Source organism: Oncorhynchus mykiss, chromosome 11 (assembly GCF_013265735.2).
Source record: "Oncorhynchus mykiss isolate Arlee chromosome 11, USDA_OmykA_1.1, whole genome shotgun sequence".
In the NCBI taxonomy this organism is placed as follows: domain Eukaryota; kingdom Metazoa; phylum Chordata; class Actinopteri; order Salmoniformes; family Salmonidae; genus Oncorhynchus; species Oncorhynchus mykiss.
The window spans coordinates 62689487-62711151 of record NC_048575.1 but is presented as its reverse complement, the minus strand read 5'-3'; the positions used below and the strand labels follow the sequence as shown (position 1 = coordinate 62711151).

The following is a 21665-nucleotide window of genomic DNA, read 5'->3' as shown; positions in this document are numbered from 1 at the left end:
GTGAAAATGAAAACAGACAGATTTCAGAAGAAGAAAGGAAACAAACAAGTGGAAGTATTTACATAAACACAGAATGCACGCCCATACATTCAAGGCCTGTGACAATGCAGAAATAGTTTGTGACGTGGTAAACAAGGAATGTTTATATCCAATATAGTCCAAAATGATTCAAACTTTATGACCGTTAAACATTCAATGAATACATCCCAACACACACAGTATAACAATTTAGACTTCAATCCAGTCACTTCTCTCCAGATATCTGGTTAGAACATCCATCTAACATTATAGTTCAACTTGTATCATTATAGTTGACCTTGGTTTTACCAGGTACCAAATTGACTAAGACCCTGACTTTAAAGTGGACAGTGTTTGTCTGAATCCATATCCTTTGGCTTGTAGGGCCAAAGGCCTGGTTCAAAAGCCTGGTTGGGCCTAGACAGTAAGAGCATTTACAGTACAATCTACAGTCACCACCCCAGAGAGGGGAGCGAGAGAAGCAAGACACTATCAAGGGGAAATAGGGCACTCGGAGTCAGAGCAGAGGAAGAAATCAGCTTTTCGCAAGTATCTTTGAGCACATGCAGCTTACTTGACATACAGTATAACACCAAAACAAAGCAAACAAAATCAAATCAATAAATCCACTGAATAGTGTCAAACGAAGTAACCACAACGTTAAAGACACATAAGAGATAAAGACGGCACCAAGCCCCGATACAGGATGATTGGTTCAAATAACCTGAGAGCCATCCATTTAATAGGATATCAGTGGGTGAATGACAAGGGATGCAAGCACATCTCTGGCAAGAGTCTCTGGCAAATGTGTCAGTTTCTAAAGACGATTCTGAAGAAGCTCTTACTGCTTACTTTCAGCTGTTTCTCCACCTTTTTTTGTTTTAACATTTCAGTCTTCTGACCTCATCGGAGCATACGACCAAACTTTTAGCACTTCCATACAAAAGTGAAATCAAGCTAGCAATGTTTGTCAAATGGATTTTCTTTCTCCACTGTAGTAATGTATGAAAGAGGCTGTTAGAATAGTGTTGTCAGTAGTCTTACAAGCTACAGCCGGTTAGAATTGTACAGGTATTAGTATTGTATTAGACTCAAATAAATACAACCCACAGTCAATAAAATAAGATCACATTCCTTGTCATGCATACTTGTTGACTGTTCTATTTCACAATGGTACCCTTCAATCCCCCAGCTAATGTTAATACAGGAAGGTTAATATGGATGTTAATATGTGGTGTTACCATAGTTACAAGATTAATCTTACCTCAAATCAATATTCACACAACAACATTGCTGTCTATTTAAATACGCACATGCACAGGCTCATCCTGACATACCCTCCAACATGACAATGCCACCAGCCATACTGCTCGTTCTGTGCGTGATTTCCTGCAAGACAGGAATGTCAGTGTTCTGTCATGGCCAGCGAAGAGCCCGGATCTCAATCACATTGAGCACGTCTGGGACCTGTTGGATCGGAGGGTGAGGGCTAGGGCCATTCCCCCCCAGAAATGTCTGGGAACTAACAGGTGCCTTGGTGGAAGAGTGGGGTAACATCTCACAGCAAGAACTAGCAAATCTGGTGCAGTCCATGAGGAGTAGATGCACTGCAATACTTAATGCAGCTGGTGGCCACACCAGATATTGACTGTTACTTTTGATTTTGACCCCCTCTTTGTTCAGGGACACGTTATTCCATTTCTGTTAGTCACATGTCTGTGGAACTTGTTCAGTTTATGTCTCAGTTGTTGAATCTTGTTATGTTCATACAAATATTTACACATGTTAAGTTTGCTGAAAATAAACACAGTTGACAGTGAGAGGATGTTTCTTTTTTTGCTGAGTTTAGATGCTGAAGCTTTATGTATGTAAGCACCTCCTAGCCTGTCAGTAGCTGGGCCAGATATCCATAGTGCCAGACATCTGTAGTAGCAAAGGTTTGTTGCCAAAAATAAAGACACAGGACTCAAGTGTAAAGGGTTTTTATAAATGCAATGCTGAACTTCATCTCCCAAGCAGACATTTGACACTGTAGAATGATGTATTGTTTCAATGCAGGTTAAATAATGTAGCAATGTTGTACATGGTTGAGTGTCTTCTGACCTCCATTACAGAGCTTAGTGGACAGGAGGGTAAACATGAGAGGTAGAATGTCTGTTACACAAGGAAAGCCACCAAAGGAGGAGGTAGAGGTTGTCCATAACTACTGATACAGGGTCAGATACGTTTTCGTCTCCCAAATGGTTATTGTTAGGGATAGGTGATTCTAGATCTGTGGTTAGGGGTAACCGATATTTCAGAAGTAGCCAACCCTCTTCCCAGATAGCTACTGGTTATGCAAGCTTTTGCTCTATTCCTGCTCTTACACACACCTCATTCTACTCATCGGCTGATCATCAGAACCTTGATTAGCTAAATCAGGTATGGTAGAGCTGGCCTGGATCAAAAGCCTGCATACCCAGTAGCTCTTTAGGCAGGATGGCCATCCCTGATCAACATCCATCAGTCACAAACACTCTCCTGCAAGGTCATAGTCATAACGTCCAGAGTTTGCACAAGGCTAGCTAATATTAGTAACACATATAAGTTCTGCCAAACAAAATAATAAACTATGAAAAAATAAGCCTTGTTTGAAGAGAAATTAGGGAATTTCAAGGAAAACAAGTTTAAGAAGAGTATGTTCTCTATCTATGAGCTTTATATGGAATCCATTATGACAAAAGGTGCAGACGCCAATCATTCAGAAGGTATAAACTCCACACAGCCTCACGGTCTTGTACTGTCTGTAATAGTCATATCAATACATGATACAGTGCAATACCTGTGGACACATTTGCAAAGAGCATTTCCACTCATCCTTATTCCCCCAGTGTAGGTCCAAGGAGTGAAAGGCTGAATCCTAACCTCAGTTATGTGTCCATCATGCAAACCTTTAAACAAATCTCCCAATGATATCAATGGATGACTTATGTGGCTAGTTCTAGTAATGCGTATCATATATTATATTAAGTTGATTCAAGCCCAAGTCTTACTGTAGGACCATTGACCATATCTGCCATCAAATGATTGGATAAGTTACTGTTCCATTAAAGTTCTCCTGACCAAATCAACTCTCAATTTCACCACAAATTATCAACAGCAACACACTGAAATACCACAATGTCTGTCTTTCTCCGCAGGTCTGTGTGACAATGAGAAATACCTTTGGGAGTAAGTTCATGTTACCCAACTCCACACCAAACTCTAACCCCTAATCCTACACAATGTGGTGCTGCTCCACCTAGGTGTGATGTTCACTATATTGCTTGTACCAACAAGTGTCTAGGGGTAGGGGTTTGGAATTGGGCATGTGAGTGAGAGGGTTCATACAGGTGTTTACGTTTGTCTCTAAGTCTGTGTCCTAATTCTCTCCCACATTCCTTTCCTAATCTCATTTCCTTCATGATCACTGATCTAAAAGGACCTAAAAAGGTAACAGCGTAAGTAATACAGTGGATTCCTTTCACCCATGTATAGACATGAAGGATAGGAGACAAGGTAAGGAATCAAGGCAGGGGAATTGGAACACAGTGTAAACATCTTCCATGAGAGGCCGTGGGGAAGGGGCAGAGGAGACACTCCACAGAGAGCATAGGTAACAAAGCACCTTGTTACAGACCTTCTGCCTGTAAATTAATTTTCTAAACAATCCTTAAACCAAGTAAAAAAATAAACTGTTGGGATGGAAAGAAGTGTCCCAGGTCCCATAGTACTCCCTTGAAGTAATAACAGATCTGAGAAGGTTGGATTGGTCAAAGCAGAAGGGTGGACATCTTGCTTTCGATTATCCACTCACATACAGATCGGTGATAGGGAGGAGAGGAAGATGCACTATGATGAAACAATGTCATTTGGTTGGTGAGTTGTGGGAGAGGTTCATAAAAAGGTAATCCCCTAATTTAAGGTTTTCCTCAATGCTAAGCCAACACCAAACGCACACTCTCACACACTGAAGCATAAAGCATATACAGTAGAGTACACATATGTTTATATGGTAAACCTTCCAAATACCTTCTCGTTCACATGGTTGTATTCACTCTATATGTAAGCAGGAAATGTACTAGGCATTTCCGCATGAAATAGGGGCCATCTTTCAAGCTCTTTGAGAATCACATTCTAAAATAAAATGTAACACTAGTGCAATCCTTTAACAGTTCGCAAATCCTGCATTTTCGCTCAAATTCATTATTTGAGATTTCTCTGTAGATATTTCATTCGTATTGTTGGAACAGTAGGTATGGATCATATCCAATAGCAGTCAAGTATTATCTTTCTTTTAAATGTGTAAATAAACGGTAGTACTATCATAGCATTAACACAATATATACACTGTATATTCCATTAGAAAAGCTAATTGTCCACAGATTGGCGGTTGTTTTTATAATCAAGTTTTAAACTGGGTGGTTGAGCCTTGAATGCTGATTGGCTGAAAGCCGTGGTATATCACACCGTATACCACGGGTATGACAAAATATTTATTTTTACCACATACATTGGTAACCAGTTAATAGCAATAAGGTTCCTTAGGGGTTTGTGATATATGGCTAATATACCACGGCAAAGGGCTGTGCGTTGCATCATGCTTAAGAAAAGCCCTTAGCCGTGGTATATTGGCCATATACACCACACCTCCTCGGGCTTTATTGCTTAATTAGGGGCTACTACAGCCTCTTCTGTGTTAATGAGTGATCTCTCTCGCACTCTTACAATCAAAAATAATCTGTGTTCATGTACTATTTACAGCTGCAATCAACTACACAATGCCACTTCATTCAGTCACAGGGTGACACTTCACAATAAATTGCATAGATACCACGTGTTACATTTTCTGGTGTAATTAAATGCAACTACACTGTAACTATCTGGACATAATTTGTAAAATGTCCTTACTTTAGACATTAGTGTTTTGTACCTTATCTGCAATTACCATTTACATCTGAACAATTACAGTCTGGTTTCCAGGGTAGTTAGAGAGTAACTTCATGGCATAAAGGCAAGTTAAAGTGAAGGGTTGCCCAGTCTTAAGATTGAAATATTCAACAAACAAAAAATAAAATATTAGGAGGGCAAAAGTTCATAGAACTCTTTAGTTTTGAGAGAGCTTGAGGGAGTGGCAAAACAACTGGACAGAGCAGTCGTACCTTTTCTACCAGACAATGAACATTGTACAGGGTATTTACAAATATACAGGAGGAAGAGGTGGTGGTTTTTGTTAGTCTGATCTGGAGGTGATTCAGCCAACTCAAAGAGACAAAACACACCTTTTCAAAGCAACGGGTGGCCGTCCAATCACCTCTGACCAAAATGTCGCTCTTCATTTTCTGTTCACTTCACAACAACTCTACATGTTGAATCACCACCGTTTCTCAACACCAAGGTGGTGACCCCTAAAGGAGTGAGCATGCTTCAGCTCGGCTGGCGCCTAACCGAACGAGTGTGCTTGCATACACCCTTAAAATACGCTTGCTTGAAAAACAAGAAAAAAAGCATCAAAGGCCGTAGCCAGTCTCAAAATGACTGTACACGTCCTCAAAAGTCAGAATTCATCTAAGATAACTCAAGAAACCTGTCATTCATTTTGACGTTTTTGTCCAAGAGATCTTAGTTGCGGAATTGTACATCTAACTAAGATGTTTGGTGCAGTATGTCTTTATGAGAAAAATGTAATGAAGATGAGTCGTCTCTAGTTGATTGACAACAAAGACTTTATCGGAGAATCCCTACTGTTGAACAATCACCGATGAAGGGGTGTAGACTTCGGCTCCGAACTTCGGCTTGACCAAAACGAACAAAAGCTTCACAAAATGTTAGCATAATATATGCACATACTCTACCGAACTGTTTCGTCTGGGAAGCATGTGGAAGCCTTTAACATACCGCGGCCACCCACTGCTTTCGTCTTTGAGGTGTATCTAGTCAAGAGGAATCAGCTTCAGCGCCTAATGAATGAGTCGAAATACAATCTGAAGTGAAACAGACTAAAGTTACACCAGACCAACCAACCAGCCGGTGTCCACTCTTCAAGGACATAATAATAATAATATTTGTTACATCACTGGGTTAATGTGATCCTAAAACAAAACAATTATCCTAATCTTTTCAGAGTTTTCGTTACATTACATTGTCCTGTTCAGTTTGAGTGTGAAACCCAATGGATGGAGTGCATGAACTTGAAACCAAATAGATGCAGGTGAGAAGAACCAGAGACTGAACAGACAGAGCAGAGGTGTGTGTCCCGTTTGAAACGCCTGCCTGAGGCCTCAATCCAGATGTAGCCAGAGAGGAGAGGGCTCTGATCCATGGACAGAATTAAAGAGAGCAAAAGTGCCATCTTAATGCTGTCTGGTTTGACGGCATTAACATCTCATGTGATGACCTTATGACCCCTCTCTCCATCAGACACCGAGCCCTTTGGCTATAAAGGGATCTTAGATCAGGAGGAGGCGGCGTTAAGGAGGGTAGATGGGTGGTTGGGTTGACTGATCCCTTAGGTTGTCGATTAGCTTGATTGTCTAGCCCCCCCACCCATGAGGACACAGGGTTGTGGTGTGGTCAAGCCCCTGCAGTCCTGCTCACTGTTAGCTCCTCCTCACACTCCGTTGGCGCTCATCTTGCTCTTCTGGGACGCCTCTGCTCCTTTAGCCTACAGGTCAGAGGACAATGGTTATTCTAGGAACAAACAATGAAAAGGAGACCAATGGCATTCATTGAATTATGGTGACATGGACATTAAGAAATGTAATAAACATACTTTTAAATAGCTTGTTTACATACATATGTGCATGGTGTTTATTGACTTGATATTTTAGGAACCTGTTGTTATGGGTATACTGTAATTTAACTACTAAATGGTTAATTGTTGTATGGTTCACTTGTTTGTTCCCGTAGAGCAAGTGTGTGTGTGTGTGTGTGACTAGGATGTCGTGAGAAAGATGAGACAGTATTGGGCTTAAACGCACTGGTTTATCCTCACGGTCATCACTATCTGGCCATGCTAGAGAAGCACTGCACTTTCTGCCATTCCATCTAGTAACTAATCCCTGTGGGTATATGACTGGGGGTCAAAGGTGACTGACCTGGATGACCTGGGCAGGGGTAGGAGGTTTGTCTGAGATGATGGCAGCCTTGTCTCTCAACTCCTCCGCCTGGAGGAACAGAAACACACCAGACATGAGGACACTGTATACTGCTCCACGGGTCATCCTGGAGAAGATTCCTGACCGGTCTGCCTTTGACCAGAGCTACCGAGCTCATGATAGGGGCTCATGATTTGTGGGAATATTGTATGCCTTCTATCTTTGGCATTTGTTATCCAATGAAAACACTGTTTTGATGGAACGTGAGTGATGATCCAATCATGTGTTGCATTCCATTTCCCTCCCAGAAAAAAAGTGATCATGTTTTATACCCTTTACTGTGTAGCTTAGCCAAAATCACACCATATCTAGAAGCAATCGGTTTATATCAACTTTAATGTGGCCTAGGCCTACTGGTTGCATGAATTTGGGATCTATTGTCCCACAACTGTCCCAGAGTCTGTTTGGAATAGGCTATTTCTTTCTCGAAAAGCTGACCAATAGAATATGTCAACTTTTCTACTATGGGGGAATCGTAGATTGACATAGGCTAGTAATTTTCCTGTTCATTACTCATCTTGTTGGCTGGGGAGAAGTAAATGTGGGCATCGGTATTCGGTAAGAAGGAACTGCACACTGTTCTGTTAAAATGAATTCCCATCGAAATCTGAATTCAGTCATTCTGAGCACTGTGGTGAACGCCCTAATCAGGTTACACATCCAATGCATATGGGTCAGGTACATTTCTCCAATGTCCGGTAAATTAAAAACGCCACATTTTCATAACAGAAACCTTGTTGTTGTGTTTGTGTCTGTGTACTGACCGGCCTGTCTTTGATGACCAGAGCTGGGTCTACCAGTAAGTCTGAGGAGGAAGCTGCGTTTCCCTCTGGGATCTCAGCTGGGGGAGGAGTGGCCTTCTGCAACACAACACAAATGGAATGATAAAGCCGGTAATGTAAGCAGCAGTGGTGCCGTCGTGTCACGGTCGTCGTAAGAAGCGGACCAAAGAGTAGCGTGGTGTGAATGCATCATTTTAATGGATGACGAAAACACTAAGTAAACTGAACAAAACAAATGAACAACGACCGTGAAGCTATATACGAACTGTGCTGACACAAGCAACTAACATAGACAATGACCCACAATGACAAAACAGGCTACCTAAATGTGGTTCCCAATCAGAGACAATGACTAACACCTGCCTCTGATTGAGAACCATATCAGGCCAAACACAGAAACAGACAAACTAGACATACAACATAGAATGCCCACTCAGATCACACCCTGACCAAAAAAACATAGAAACATACAAAGCAAACTATGTTCAGGGCGTGACACTTCCACAGAGTGTCCTGAGAATGTTGTGGTGATAGAGACTCATAGGCTGCATGTACACAGTCTTTTGACCAATCAGGTCAGTTTTGAAAAAGATCTGGTGTGAAAAGAGCTGCTGTGATAGTTCAAAAGACCAATTAGTGGAAAAAATATCACAATTGGGCTGGCTGTGAAAACTCAGCCTTAGAGAGTTGGCAGCATGAACATTCAGTTATTCACATGGCTGACCTGCATTTCTACATCACTACAGTCATGAGAATGTGGGCAGGTCTCAATTATCTGATGGTCAAGCCTTAGTTCTCGTGGAAACCTGTGCTTCTATGGGACTCACTGAAGGCAGAAATGTACCTTGATCCCAAACCTAGAATCAGATTACCTTTCAGCAATCTGAACTGAGCTGTGTCTTACCTCTAATTGGGTACAGGGGGTATGATGTCTTACCTCTAGTTTGGGTACAGGGGGTATGACGGGTATGATGGGTTTGACGTCAGTCAGGTACATGGCTCTGGAGAGCAGCAGCAGAGAGGGAGGAACGTTCTCCTTCAAGTGCAGGTCCAACCACTAGAACAGAACAGTGGTTGCGGGTCACTGAAGAAGCCAATTGTTTGTCGTCCAAAATGGCACCCTATTCCCTTAGAAATAGGGTGCCATTTGGGACGCACTTCTTATAATACAATTAATAGATTGATTCCTTTACTGGCTTGAAGTGATGCATCTTTAACAAGGTGATCTGCAGATAGATAGGTTGAGTATCTGACCTGTTGCATCTGCTGACGTAACTGGTCAGTGGTCAGACCCAGTGACCTCATCCCTCTGCTACGACATGCTGCCTGTAGCTCTGACACACTCATAGCAGGCACACCCTCAGTGGCTATCAACTCGTCATCTGCTTTGATGGTTCTCAGCTGCATCATCAGCTGGAAGCGGAGCAGGTTATTGGTTCCTATGGGCTGCAGCTCTAGCAGCTTACACAGGGCCACCAGCTGGGGGCGCTCTAGATGCTCCAGCGTCAACTCGTCTTCAAACAGTTTGGAGAACTTGACAATGTCCTTAGTGGTGGGCTGCTCCCCTGTGTGACGAACCTGGATAAGACAGAGGGAGGACAGGGGTTAGTTAGAGCAGTCTTGGGACTCTAGTCATGCAGAGAGGCTTAGGACGTATAATCACATCTTGAGCGTTATCAGGTCTGAAAGACCTTTTGACAGGGGCTACCGAACACAACGGGATGAAAATTTGAAACACTCATGAAATCATGAATCAGAGCTTTGGATGAGTGACCTTTGCCCCCTGGCTAAATTACCTTCTGTACGTAGGTGGAGAAGCGCTGCGTCTCGTCCTCGGTCAAAGCCTTAGTCTTGTTCCTCTTGGCCATCTCTGCTATGGTCTCCTGGAGGAACTTAGCCAGCTCCAGCTTAGCAGCAAGACCCTTTTTCTGCTTCTCCACCTAAAGACAAAGAAAAGGGAGAAAGAGAGAGGGAGAGAAGGATAGGAGAAAGAGACTATTATATTATTATAAAGATTTCTCAAATGGTCCTTATGCATAATCTAGCAGTAGCTAATAGCAATTGGTTTAGAATGTTCTAAAAAGGAGCATCAATCGCATTTTATCAAGTTGCTAGGTAAGGTTTAAAAGGGTATATTTAAGCAATAAGGCATGGGGGTGTGGTATATGGCCAATATACCATGGCTAAGGGCTGTTCTTAGGCACGACGCAGTGGAATGCCTAGACACAGCCCTTAGCCGTGGTATATTGGCCATATACCACACCCCCATGCCTTATTGCTTAAATATACCCTTTTAAACATTACCTAGCAACCCCCGAGGTGCCTTATTGCTATTATAGACTGGTTACCAACGTAATTAGAGCAGTAAAAATAAATGTTTTGTCATGGTATACGGTCTGATATACCACGGCTGTCATCCAATCAGCATTCAGGGCTCAAACCACCCAGTTCATAATTGAAAACAATCCCACTTCAAAATACACAAGTTGGCTAATGGTGGTTTTTACCACTGCTTCCTGTTGGTATCCCAACGGACATGATGTGAGAGGCCAGGCCAGGCACCACTGTTGCACAGGAGCAGGAGGACATATCTGAGAGCCATTCAGCCATGAGCAGGTTAGGGACCATTAGACCCGATAGGTCAGGCCTACTGGGGCTAATCCCACACAAAGACCTAGGGTATATCCCAATAATCTCTCTCTCTTCCTGAAGTGTGCACTCGTTCACTATTCCTGACAAATGTAAAAACATTGGATTGGTGTAGGCATGGGCTAAAGAGTTTCTTAGAACAGTAATGCACTGTCAAATCTATGAAGGGAGGTGAACAAGTGCACACGTCGGGAGAAAGGAGAGATTATTGGGACACACCCCTGCTTATTCTACTGGCCTACAGGTCTGTGGAAGGATATCTCCTCCTGGGGTGCATCTCAATGGTGTACTTTTGTCTCCTTTCATCTGCATTGATATGGAAGAACAGGAAAACAGCCATTTTCACCTAAAATATCATGACCTCAGATCAGTCCAGATGAAGGAGAGGAAACAAGGAAGCAAGTTTAGACCATTGATAAGCAGCATACAACAGGGTCATTAACATTGTAACAGCGTGAAAAACGTGCCTTCTTGGTCTCTGTCTCGAAGGTGGAGGGCAGCATCTCAGGGAAGAGCTTGAGGAAGACGGGAAGCAGGAACTCCATGAAGGGGACAATGATGAAGACCATGAAGGGTAGCAGGCGGAACAGGTCAGCACACGTCCTCATCAGCTGGAGAGACACAGACAACACTTAGCAAACCAAACAGTAACATGTCTGACAACGATAAGTAACAACATCAAAGGAGAGGAACGAGAGAAGAGATAGGGGGAGAAAGAGAGTGAGAGAGACAGAGAAAGGAGAGAGAGAGAGAGAGAGAAGAGAGCGAGAGAGACATAGCGAGAGACAGAGAGAGGAGCGAGAGAGAGAGAGCGAGATAGAGGAGCCATAGCGAGAGAGAGAACAAGAGTAGAGAGAGAGAGAGCGACAGAGTGAGAGAGAGAGAGAGAAAGAGAAAGCTCTACCATGGCATTCACACAGCATGGGTCACACGGCGGGCTGTTTTTTTAAACCTTTATTTAACTAGGCAAGTCAGTTAAGAACAAATTCTGTTGGTGTGCCTATCCTGTATCATTGAGGCAATAGGGTCAATACATCCTTCTAAATCCGCCTTACTGATTAACCTGGAGGCTGAAGTCAGAGGACTTTTTTTTCTGCATTGAAAAGTATTGGGCGGGCCACCTATGTCCGTTTTCAGTGTAAACTTAAAGGACTAAAACAAGATATAAAGTAGGTAGAAAAATGTACCTAAATATATATTTTTATAAGATCCTCTTTCAGGACAAACAATCTAAAATTCCAAAGATGCAGCATTCAGGAGTTTTTTCCCATGTTATTGGGCCCCCATTGATATTGTAATAATGTTTGAGTCACTCAGATAGCATAAGCCATGGCAAAATGTGTATAATTGCAGGAAATGTGCTTTAAAACTGCAAAATGTTATGTTCACCACATGGCAAAATGTGTAGAAATTCAGGAAATTAGCTTTTGTCACTATGGCCAACAGGAGGGCTTCTAAAATTGCCTGAGTGTTCAACTAGAATACCTCACAGCATGTGGTGGACTCCTTTGGTTGCGTTCAATAGGCACAACGAGAGAAAACAACATGTTGAAACTGAAAGCAAAAATGAGCAGCATTGTTACTGGTTTAACAAGTTTAATGGGTAACACCTTTCCCTGTTATGTGCCTGACTGCTGAACACCTCCCAGAGATTGAGGTGATCAGCTGATCATTGTTTCATGATTCTCCGGTTCCTGGTACTCCTAAAGTACTACGTTGCTGTAAATCCTGGCCTCCAATTAACTGAAAGGCACTTGTTACATAAGACAGATCTATGAGAATCACATGAGACTACAGTATGCCAAAGCTTTCTTTGGTAACTGTAGGATGTACAGCAAGACCATGGGTGTGTTCGTAAATTCAATCTGGAGTGCCAGTGCGCTCAGAGTGCCCTTTGGGCATTCGTAAATTCAGAGCGTTGTCAGATTGTCCATTTGTAAATTCAGAGCATTTCGCTCTCTGAGCGTTCAGAGCTCACACTGGACGCTCTGGCCGATGAGTAGGGTTGATCCGTGTGTTCTGACCTCACAACGGCAGTCAAGCACCCAAGTTAACTGGCTAAGGTTGGCTAGCTTGCTAGCTACTTCCAGACACAAATGAGAGAACACCCCACCCTGACCATTTTACTCACTCTGGCAGAGCTGGTTAGGCTGTTTCCATGTTCTCTAGAGCGTTGGTGACTGTAACTGTGCTGCTGGCAACAATTTAATTACGCTTTTTTGACAACATTTGCTGACATATTCGAACGGGTGTTGAGCATTCGTAAATTCCTCAAATATTCTAAACTCTGGCACACTCAGATGAGAGTGCTCTGAAATCGGAGGATAGCAAGAGCGAATTTACGAAAGGCACCCCACTTCAGAGCCATAGATTTAGTATTCTAATGGGAATTCTTATCATGTTATTATTGTCATGGAGCGTTGAGCGTCAACATGGAGGGTAGTAGTTAGCAGAGAAAGTGCTGCTCGTCTAGACCGTGAACCCTTCAACCAACTGCAGTCACTGTTAGAAACAGGACACCCTCTGAATTGGATTCCCCAAGATGGAGCTGTGTCACCACGTTATACGTATCAAATCCCCATCTCAAATGGGACCCAATTCTTTACATAGTGCAGTACTTTTGAACAGAGGTCTATGAGGCCATAGTCAAAACTAGTGCACTATATAGGGAATAGGGTGCCATTTGGGACGCATCCAAGGTTCTCTCATCCTGCCCTCAGGCATAAATTATGACTCACCCTGTTATTTACTAGGGTTTGGCAGTATCCCGATTTTCATACCATCTCTGTACCATACCGGGGAATATGGTATTACCGGAAGTGCACATAAGTGGCGCATTTTTTTGGGGGGGGGGGGGGGGGGGGGGGCAAGGGATCTTGATCCAGGAGGGGATTGAATGTCTCTGCTGGAACCAAGAAGCTTGATCTTGACATCTAGCCACTTAGCTAGCAAGTTAGTAAACAAAATGCATAGCTGGAGCACTGAGCTGGGTATAACTTATTTGACATATCTTAGATTTCTTATAGTTATAAACAGTAGTGTAGCACTCACCCCCAGAGCCCCAAAAGACAAACAAAACAAACGTTTTTTTCTTCTCTGTATTTCAAATCATACGTCCGGTACTTCTAAATACACTGTATATCGCCCAAGCCTTTTATTTACTCCTTCAGGAACATGTTAGACACAGAGAGTTCAGCCTACACTTCCTGCATGGTTACATCAATAGTCACAACAATGACAGTCTGACCTACTATACACATGCTGTCTGCCGTGAGGGCAATATGCACGAAACAGTTTAGAGTCAACACAAAACATAGTCACATACAGGTCAAATAGAGCTCAGCACTTTCAATCAATGTTTTTATACTGATCATCATCATTAAGTCTAACCAAGCTCCAGTCTCGTCCAGTGTTGGTCAGAAGATCGGTGGAACCAACAGACGGATTGGTTGTTTAGCAACAAAACCGACGCGTACGCAACTATAGGGCAAAACAGGTGGGGTTGGCTTAGATTGCTTATAACATGTAAACTATATTTAGTCTCCAATGTTTATTGAAAACATAAATGAAGTTGCGCAATGAGTACTCTCAAATACAACATTACAGATGTTGGTTAGCTAGCTAGCAAATTTGACATCAGTCAAAACACCTCAAAACAAGACATGGTATCAACAACAAGATCAACCATGCTGAAACAAGACACATGATTCACAACATGACAGTTTCTTGTCATTGTTGCTAGCTACCTGGTCACCCAGAACCATTAAAACACATGGCCTTCTGCCCCTTTGAGGCAAACACAAAGTGTTTGTGATATTGTCAGCTAAGCTGTCCATTGGTGAGACATTATGGGCCATGGTGGCAAACATCTGGGATGGAGCAGCTAGATGAAACATTGGTTAATTTGTATCACTCCCCCGGCCTTACCCGTCTCCTCTCCCTGCGTGAGAGCAGTTGTCCGTGCAGCAGTCTCCACACCATCCTCCCTGCAATCTTGGTATCGATTCCCAGCAGCCTGAAACCATTGTAGTAGTGCTTCAGCTCATCCACTACCCTCTGGCCAATAGACTTCCTCACTACCTGGACAGTAGGGGCAGCTGCAGCCGCTACAGTGACGGCAGCGGGGGGAGCAGGGGCTGGAGATTGGGGTGCGGGGACAGAGGGGCCATTCTTGGGGGTCCCTTGGGGGTCATCCTGGGCTGGGGTGGCAGGGGCTTTGGTGTCCTCCTTGGTGCCCTGCAGCCAGACACAGGAGCTGTGCAGAGATCTGGCCAGCAGGGTGGTGCTGTGGGGTCTGGAGCCATGGAGCCGAACGCACTGAGGATAGCCAGACCTGGAGTGCCTGAGGGAGGTTAGGGGTGACAGGCGGCTGGCGGGGTCCAGGTGGTGGTGGACGTAAGCAGTGGAGGGGAGGGGACAGCAGCTGTGCCTTTTAGACAGCAGGTAAGATCCCCTGGAGACAGAACACAGATACATCTGTATGTCAGTGACTGCCTGGTCATATGTGAAGTATCCTTACTTTCACTACAGCAGTCAGTCATACACACTGCTGTAAAGTAGACAAGACCAATGACCACCTGCTGTATTTACAGTTAGCTTGTTTACATATTCAACTCTTCCAAAAGACTTCCTGAGTGTTAATCAACTGATTTAGCACCCAGGGATCTTGTGGACACGGACAGTGGCCCCACTGTATGTGTAGTAGAGGTTAGTGCAGGTCTAAATGGTTTCTAATGTAGAGCAGGTGACCTGGTCTCCTACCTTGATCTTGTTACTGCCAGAAGCACCTGTGGACTGAACACTGCCATTGCACTGGCAAATCGAGGTCTCCTGAAAGGGTGAACAACAAGATCAGTGAAATGAATAAATAATGTTACTTTACAATTTTCTAGAACTGATGGATGTATAGTGTCAAGCTATTTAATTTTGAACCCCCATGGCTTTGTAATGTATTTAGTAGGGGTGTGACATTTAAACGTTAAAACAACATTGGGATTGTTAACATTTAGAAAAAAATCACTAACCGAAAATTTTTAAATCACAGTGCAGTTATCACAAAACATTATTTATTTGACGTGTTATAAATTATGATAGGCTATAAAAAGGCCATGGGAAAGTTTAGGCTACTTTGGTGAATATGCGAGATACAGATTACCAAGACATTACCAAGATATGCACATGGTTCTTTCTGCCTGCCCCCTCCTCACTCTCTCTCTCTCCCTTCCTTCTAGAGGTCGACCGATTATGATTTTTCAACGCCGATACCGATACCGATTATTGGAGGGCAAAAAAAGCCAATACCGATTAATCGACTTTAAAAAAAAATATATAATAATGACAATTACAACAATACTGAATGAACACTTATTTTAACTTAATATAATACATCAATAAAATCAATTTAGCCTCAAGTAAATAATGAAACATGTTTAATTTGGTTTAAATAATGCAAAAACAAAGTGTTGGAGAAGAAAGTAAAAGTGCAATATGTGCTATGTAAGAAAGGTAACGTTTCAGTTCCTTGCTCAGAACATGAGAACATATGAAAGCTGGTGGTTCCTTTTAACATGAGTCTTCAATATTCCCAGGTAAGAAGTTTAGGTTGTAGTTATTATAGGAATTATAGGACTATTTCCCTCTATACCCTTTGTATTTCATTAACCTTTGACTATTGGATGTTCTTATAGGCACTTTAGTATTGCCAGTGTAACAGTATAGCTTTCGTCCCTCTAGTTAGCGCGCGCTAACTAGCTAGCCAATTCACTTCGGTTACACCAGCCTCATCTCGGGAGTTGATAGGCTTGAAGTCATAAACAGCGCAATGCTTGACGCACAACGAAGAGCGAATGAATTAATGTTTACGTGCCTGCTTCTGCCTACCACCGCTCAGTCAGATACTTGTATGCTCAGTCAGCTTATATGCAACGCAGGACACGCTAGATAATATCTAGTAATATCATCAACCATGTGTAGTTAACTAGTGATTATGATTGATTGTTTTTTATAAGATAAGTTTAATGCTAGCTAGCAACTTACCTTGGCTTACTGCATTCGCGTAACAGGCTGTCTCCTTGTGGAGTGCAACGCGAGAGAGGCAGGTCGTTATTGCGTTGGACTAGTTATCTGTAAGGTTGCAAGATTGGATCCCCCGAGCTGACAAGGTGAAAATCTGTCGTTCTGCCCCTGAACAAGGCAGTTAACCCACCGTTCCTAGGCCGTCATTGAAAATAAGAAGGTGTTCTTAACTGACTTGCCTAGTTAAATAAAGGTATAAAACATTTTTTTTTTTAAATTAAAAATCATAATAAAAAATCGGCGCCCAAAAATACCAATTTCCGATTGTTATGAAAACTTGAAATCGGCCCTAATTAATCGGCCATTCCGATTAATCGGTCGACCTCTACTTCCTTCCTCCTTCGCGCTGGCTCGTCTGCTCTTTCTCTTCGTTAACGTGAATGTGTGTTCAGTCTTCAGTCTGTTGTATGTGGAAAATCCTAGCCTATTCACTGATGTTAGGCTCTGCTTTACTGAAGTTGTGGACACATCCAATCCAAGAAATTGCAAGATACAGCATTCCATTGCGAGATACAGCTTTTGATTAGCGATAGATAGGCCTAGTGAATGGTTCTGACTGTCTGTCTGGTGGAAAACCTGCCTATACTATGCCCCTCCCCTCTCGCTATGAAGTATGCAAGTGTTTGTGTTCTCGGAAGTACTGCAACCAATCAGTCTCCTCCGTTCCAAAAATACTGATTCTTAGGAGTTGATTCCTAGCTGAATCAAATATTGACACTCAGAACGGAAGTTGACACCAAGAGTTGACGTGTAAAGGAGTCGAGGACGCTCCACCACTACATCTTTCCAAATCTGAAAGGGATGCACAGTGAGACCCGGGGATGGAGGGAAGGAGTAGCCATGACTGCGGTAGATGGAACTGCATTGCCCTTTAGCGGTTATACGCAGGACCCTTTTGCCTTGTAAATTCACATGAAATTTTATGATTTGTTTCTTATCGTCTAAACAGAAAAAAATGTCTGTTCAAACTTTAAGAACATTTTTCCATTTGTCACATCCCTAAGATTTAGCATGATAAGTATATACGTGTTGATAGGCCGATGACTCAAAGACTGTGTGTAGGCTAGTTAGCAGATGGTAGCGGGCTAATGTCATAAGGGTTGGGCGAAATTTGGGGAGTCCTCTTCTACGATATGCTACTCGAAATGTTGCGATATCCGATATAATCGTTTTTGAGCCGATAATGACTAGATAATTCCAAACTGTGCAATTTTTGTGCTTATTTACGATACTTTGATCACAAACTTATTAAATAATCTTAGTATGTCGAATCATTTTTACAAGGCTTAGTTAATTCATTTAGATATCATTTTCAACATATTGATACAGCCTAACTGATAAAACTGCAGTTGATTTGTAAAGTTCAAATAGAGTATAGTCTTGAACATCACGATATATCTTCTTGCACTTCACAATATCTCGTCAATGTCAAATATCACAATATCCGAATGAATCATATATCGGCACAACCCTAAATGTCTTGGCGTAGCACAGACCATTTGACCAATACTTCAATTCCAGACTTGGAAGACAACTAATGCCAATATCTAGTTGCAGGTAGTTCGTTTAAATTTAGAAAATGCTCCGTTATTCAATTAAATAAATGTTTTGCTCCATTATGTAATCCAACATTGTATACGCCAATATCTTGTCTATTACAAATCTTCTCACATTGATCGAGACAGGTAAGTGTCATCATGACATGCATCAAGATGGTGGCGTACACATCCTTGAATTACTTAATTGTGAAAAAAAGAGAAGAATTTGAATTTTAAATTATCTTTAGAGAAGAAAATAAGAAAAATCTGTAGTCATTCTGTGGACTAATTGTCCATTTGTTCCACATCCCAAAATTGACATCACTTGGCTGGCTCCAAGTTTTATTTGAGTGCATGTAGGCCTAAGCGAAAGTCACATTTCAGTTGATAGCATTCAGTTGTACAACTGACTACGTATCCCCCTTCCCCTTTCCCTATGCTGGTACCTGCTGTTAAGTGTCTCAATGGAAACTCCTTCCCTGTACGCTATCCCCTGGACTGCACGACAAGTACCACAGTATGAGTCATACCCATAAAACCTTGCGGTCGAACGAGGAAATGGTTCCAATTGTTTTCCCACCATTAATTTTTCCCATAGGTGATTTTAGAAACACTTGTTTTGTGTAGGCTTACCCTGGCATAACGTTTTAATATCCGTGTAAATCTCTCTAGGACAATGTGACGCGTATCAATATATTAATGTGTATTTACCCCCCAAAAAATGAAACACTAATTAGCTGCTAATGTGGCTATCATAAATAACTACAAATGCCATAATATCTTATATATCTAATGTTAGTTAAATGTAGTAATTAATTAATTGTCAAAATGTCTTTAAATGGACAATTCTGTGAACTGTCTTGTGCAGTTCACCTGTAGGCAAAGGTGTCAGCTAGAAATGACATGCTGGAGTTTGCAGGGATTTGTAGTCTTGCATGATGTCTATTTTCGTGCTAATTTGCATTTTCGAATCTGAGAGTAAATAGAGCTGAATATATTAATAAAAGTCACCTGGTCCGAGAAAGATTTACAAGATTGTAAAGACGTCACGACATGGTAAGCCTACAAGAAACACAGCCCTTAATTTAAGTGTTTCTCAAATTCCCTGTGGAAAAACGATACGAACCATTTCCCTGTTTGACCGCTAGGTTTTATGGGTATTATGAGACCTCCACTTGTAGGGCTCCGAGGGAGAGTATTCATCTGCTCGTATGCAAGAAAAGCCGGCGAACTGACAAGTATGCCATGACAATGAAAATGGTATATTCTGAATTAGATGGAGAACAATAAATATATTTTTATTCGGATTTCAATCTGCAAAATATATATATAATATTAACATGATACACAAGTGTGTATGGTTGTCCATCCTCCCCTGATTCAGAATGTTATTTTCATTGTCATAGCATGGTTTAATAGCTATTGACGAGATATAACAGAACACATTTTACTTTGGTGCAGAACCGAACCATATACCTACCGGCTATCTAAAAAGTCGTGAAAACAATACTTTCCTGTGGATATTTTGTCTCAAATTTCGAGCAGCAACAAAAAAATCACCAGAAGCGGGAGTGCGAAGCAAGCAGAGCGAGGCGGGTGGAAAGGACGCGGCATTGACTGTATGCTAGCAGAATAATTCACATCTCCAATCATCTTTGCTGATAGCAATGTTGTGTTTCCATAAGTGGATTAATTGGTCTAATAATACTAGGCGATCATTTCATTAGCTATGAGTAAGTAAAGTTAGACATATGACTATGTCACATGAGAACATAAACAGGACATGCCATAGGAACAATCATTAGGTACTGGTAACTTGACTAGCTAAAGGTACAGAGAGTTCTCCGTGCTATCGACCAGCTAACTAACGTACTCTCGAAAGATGCCTGAACGGGGCAATTTGCTAAACTATCAATCTGACCACAACGCAACCACTGTCAAGCTCACGCTATAGCTAGCTAGTTAATAACAACAACATGTTAGTAGGGTGGCTAGCTATCTAACTAGTATGTGCAGATTGGATGAAGACCGTTAAACTAGCTAGCTAAATAGCTAACGTCTGCAGTCTTTTCACAGTTTGACAACGGAACATCTAAAATATCGGATGACCTTAGCAAACATGTTAATACAAGCTGAAATTGGAAGTCGATTGACGATGAGGTTTGTTTCTTAACTTACCTCGAATGTCAAATGTCCTGCTATGGCTGCCGACTGGGCGTCGTAAGGCTGATCTAAAATAACAAAATAGTACAATCCATTCACAGTAGTCGGCTGATTGAAGATGTGCGACGATAATAAACACATTTACGACGGGTTTATTACTAGTATTCCTCCGAGAAAGGTCCCTTTTGGTCAACTTCGCCCATTTTTTGCTGCTGCTCTGAAAAGGTTATTGCAATTCACATAAGCATGATTGTTGTTGACGTACTGGATCAGGCGAGGATGGGCTTGTTTGACAAGGCTGAGAACCAATAGATTAAGTTATTTTTTCCCAGTGGCAACCAATCCACTTAAAGGGAAGACCCACTCATATCGGGGTTTGATTAACTGCATTTGATTGAAAAGAAGCTTCCCTTCAAACGTAAATTGCACCATTAATAAAGTAATAATAACAAATACTGTATGATTTTACATTCTAATATGCATCAAAGAGCGGTACCGGAGCGCCAAGTCTAGGTCCGCTAAACAGTTAATCAAATGGCTACCTGGACTATTTGCATTGACCCCCTGTATATAGCCTCGTTATTGTTATTTTTATTGTTTCTCTTTTTTTTTTACTTTAGTTTATTTAGTCAAGATTTTTCTTGACTCTTATTTTTCTTAAAACTGCATTGTTGGTTAAGGGCTTGAAAGTTAGCATTCGGCGCATGTGACTAATAACATTTGGTTTGAAGAGTGGGCATGTGCTATAAAATGGCACATATGGTCAAACCAAAGTACATAGATATTGAACTCACTGTATGCCTCACAATTTGCACACAGGCTAGTGTAGGCCATTATAGTAAGTTATACATTATATAAGACGACACTATGAAATATATAGCCTGCACACTAGTGCTTTTCTCACATTTCTATGTTGAGGTACAGTAGCCTATGTTTTATTATCTGTCAGGTTTACTAAATCTGCTGAGTGCAGTCAAGGCCTCCTGGGCCATTATGTCCTCTTAACCTTTCATGCCATAATGGGCTGGGCTATCTATCATATCATGATCGTTCCACATGGATTATTTCAGAGAATATTTGATTTCAATTAAGATAATATCTAAACAGGAATTTATATTTTCACCATCAATTTAGGACATGATGTTTGACATTAGGCCATTTGAGCTGGCACAATTTTTTTCTGTTTACATAGCTTATACCAACCTTATCCAGACCTAATTTATGCATACAAAAATGTTGCTGTATTTTATTTTTCATTGTTTTCT

The 21665-nt window shown here is 41.8% G+C and overlaps 1 protein-coding gene across 1 annotated transcript; it reads right to left on the bottom strand.

Moving 5' to 3' along the window:
• Positions 1–1983: 1983 nt before the first annotated feature.
• Positions 1984–20670, bottom strand: letm2 (leucine zipper-EF-hand containing transmembrane protein 2). The gene is made up of 10 exons (XM_021621829.2): positions 20416–20670; positions 15386–15454; positions 14552–15077; positions 11092–11235; positions 9772–9915; positions 9230–9553; positions 8913–9032; positions 7958–8053; positions 7134–7202; positions 1984–6700 (listed from the first exon to the last, which is right to left on the bottom strand). Exons 2-10 carry the CDS (start codon positions 15430–15432, stop codon positions 6647–6649), a joined length of 1524 nt encoding a protein of 507 aa, XP_021477504.2. The 5' UTR covers positions 15433–15454; positions 20416–20670; the 3' UTR covers positions 1984–6646.
• Positions 20671–21665: the final 995 nt, after the last annotated feature.

Excerpts from the sequence above, each read along its gene's own strand:
- letm2 (XM_021621829.2), bottom strand. The coding sequence starts at position 15,432 with ATGGCAGTGTTCAGTCCACAGGTGCTTCTGGCAGTAACAAGATCAAG. Across the intron at positions 11,236-14,551 it reads CACGCAGGGAGAGGAGACGG|CTGATGAGGACGTGTGCTGA; the intron begins GTAAGGCCGGGG and ends GTGTCTCTCCAG. Across the intron at positions 6,701-7,133 it reads CCCCTGCCCAGGTCATCCAG|GCTAAAGGAGCAGAGGCGTC; the intron begins GTCAGTCACCTT and ends TCTGACCTGTAG.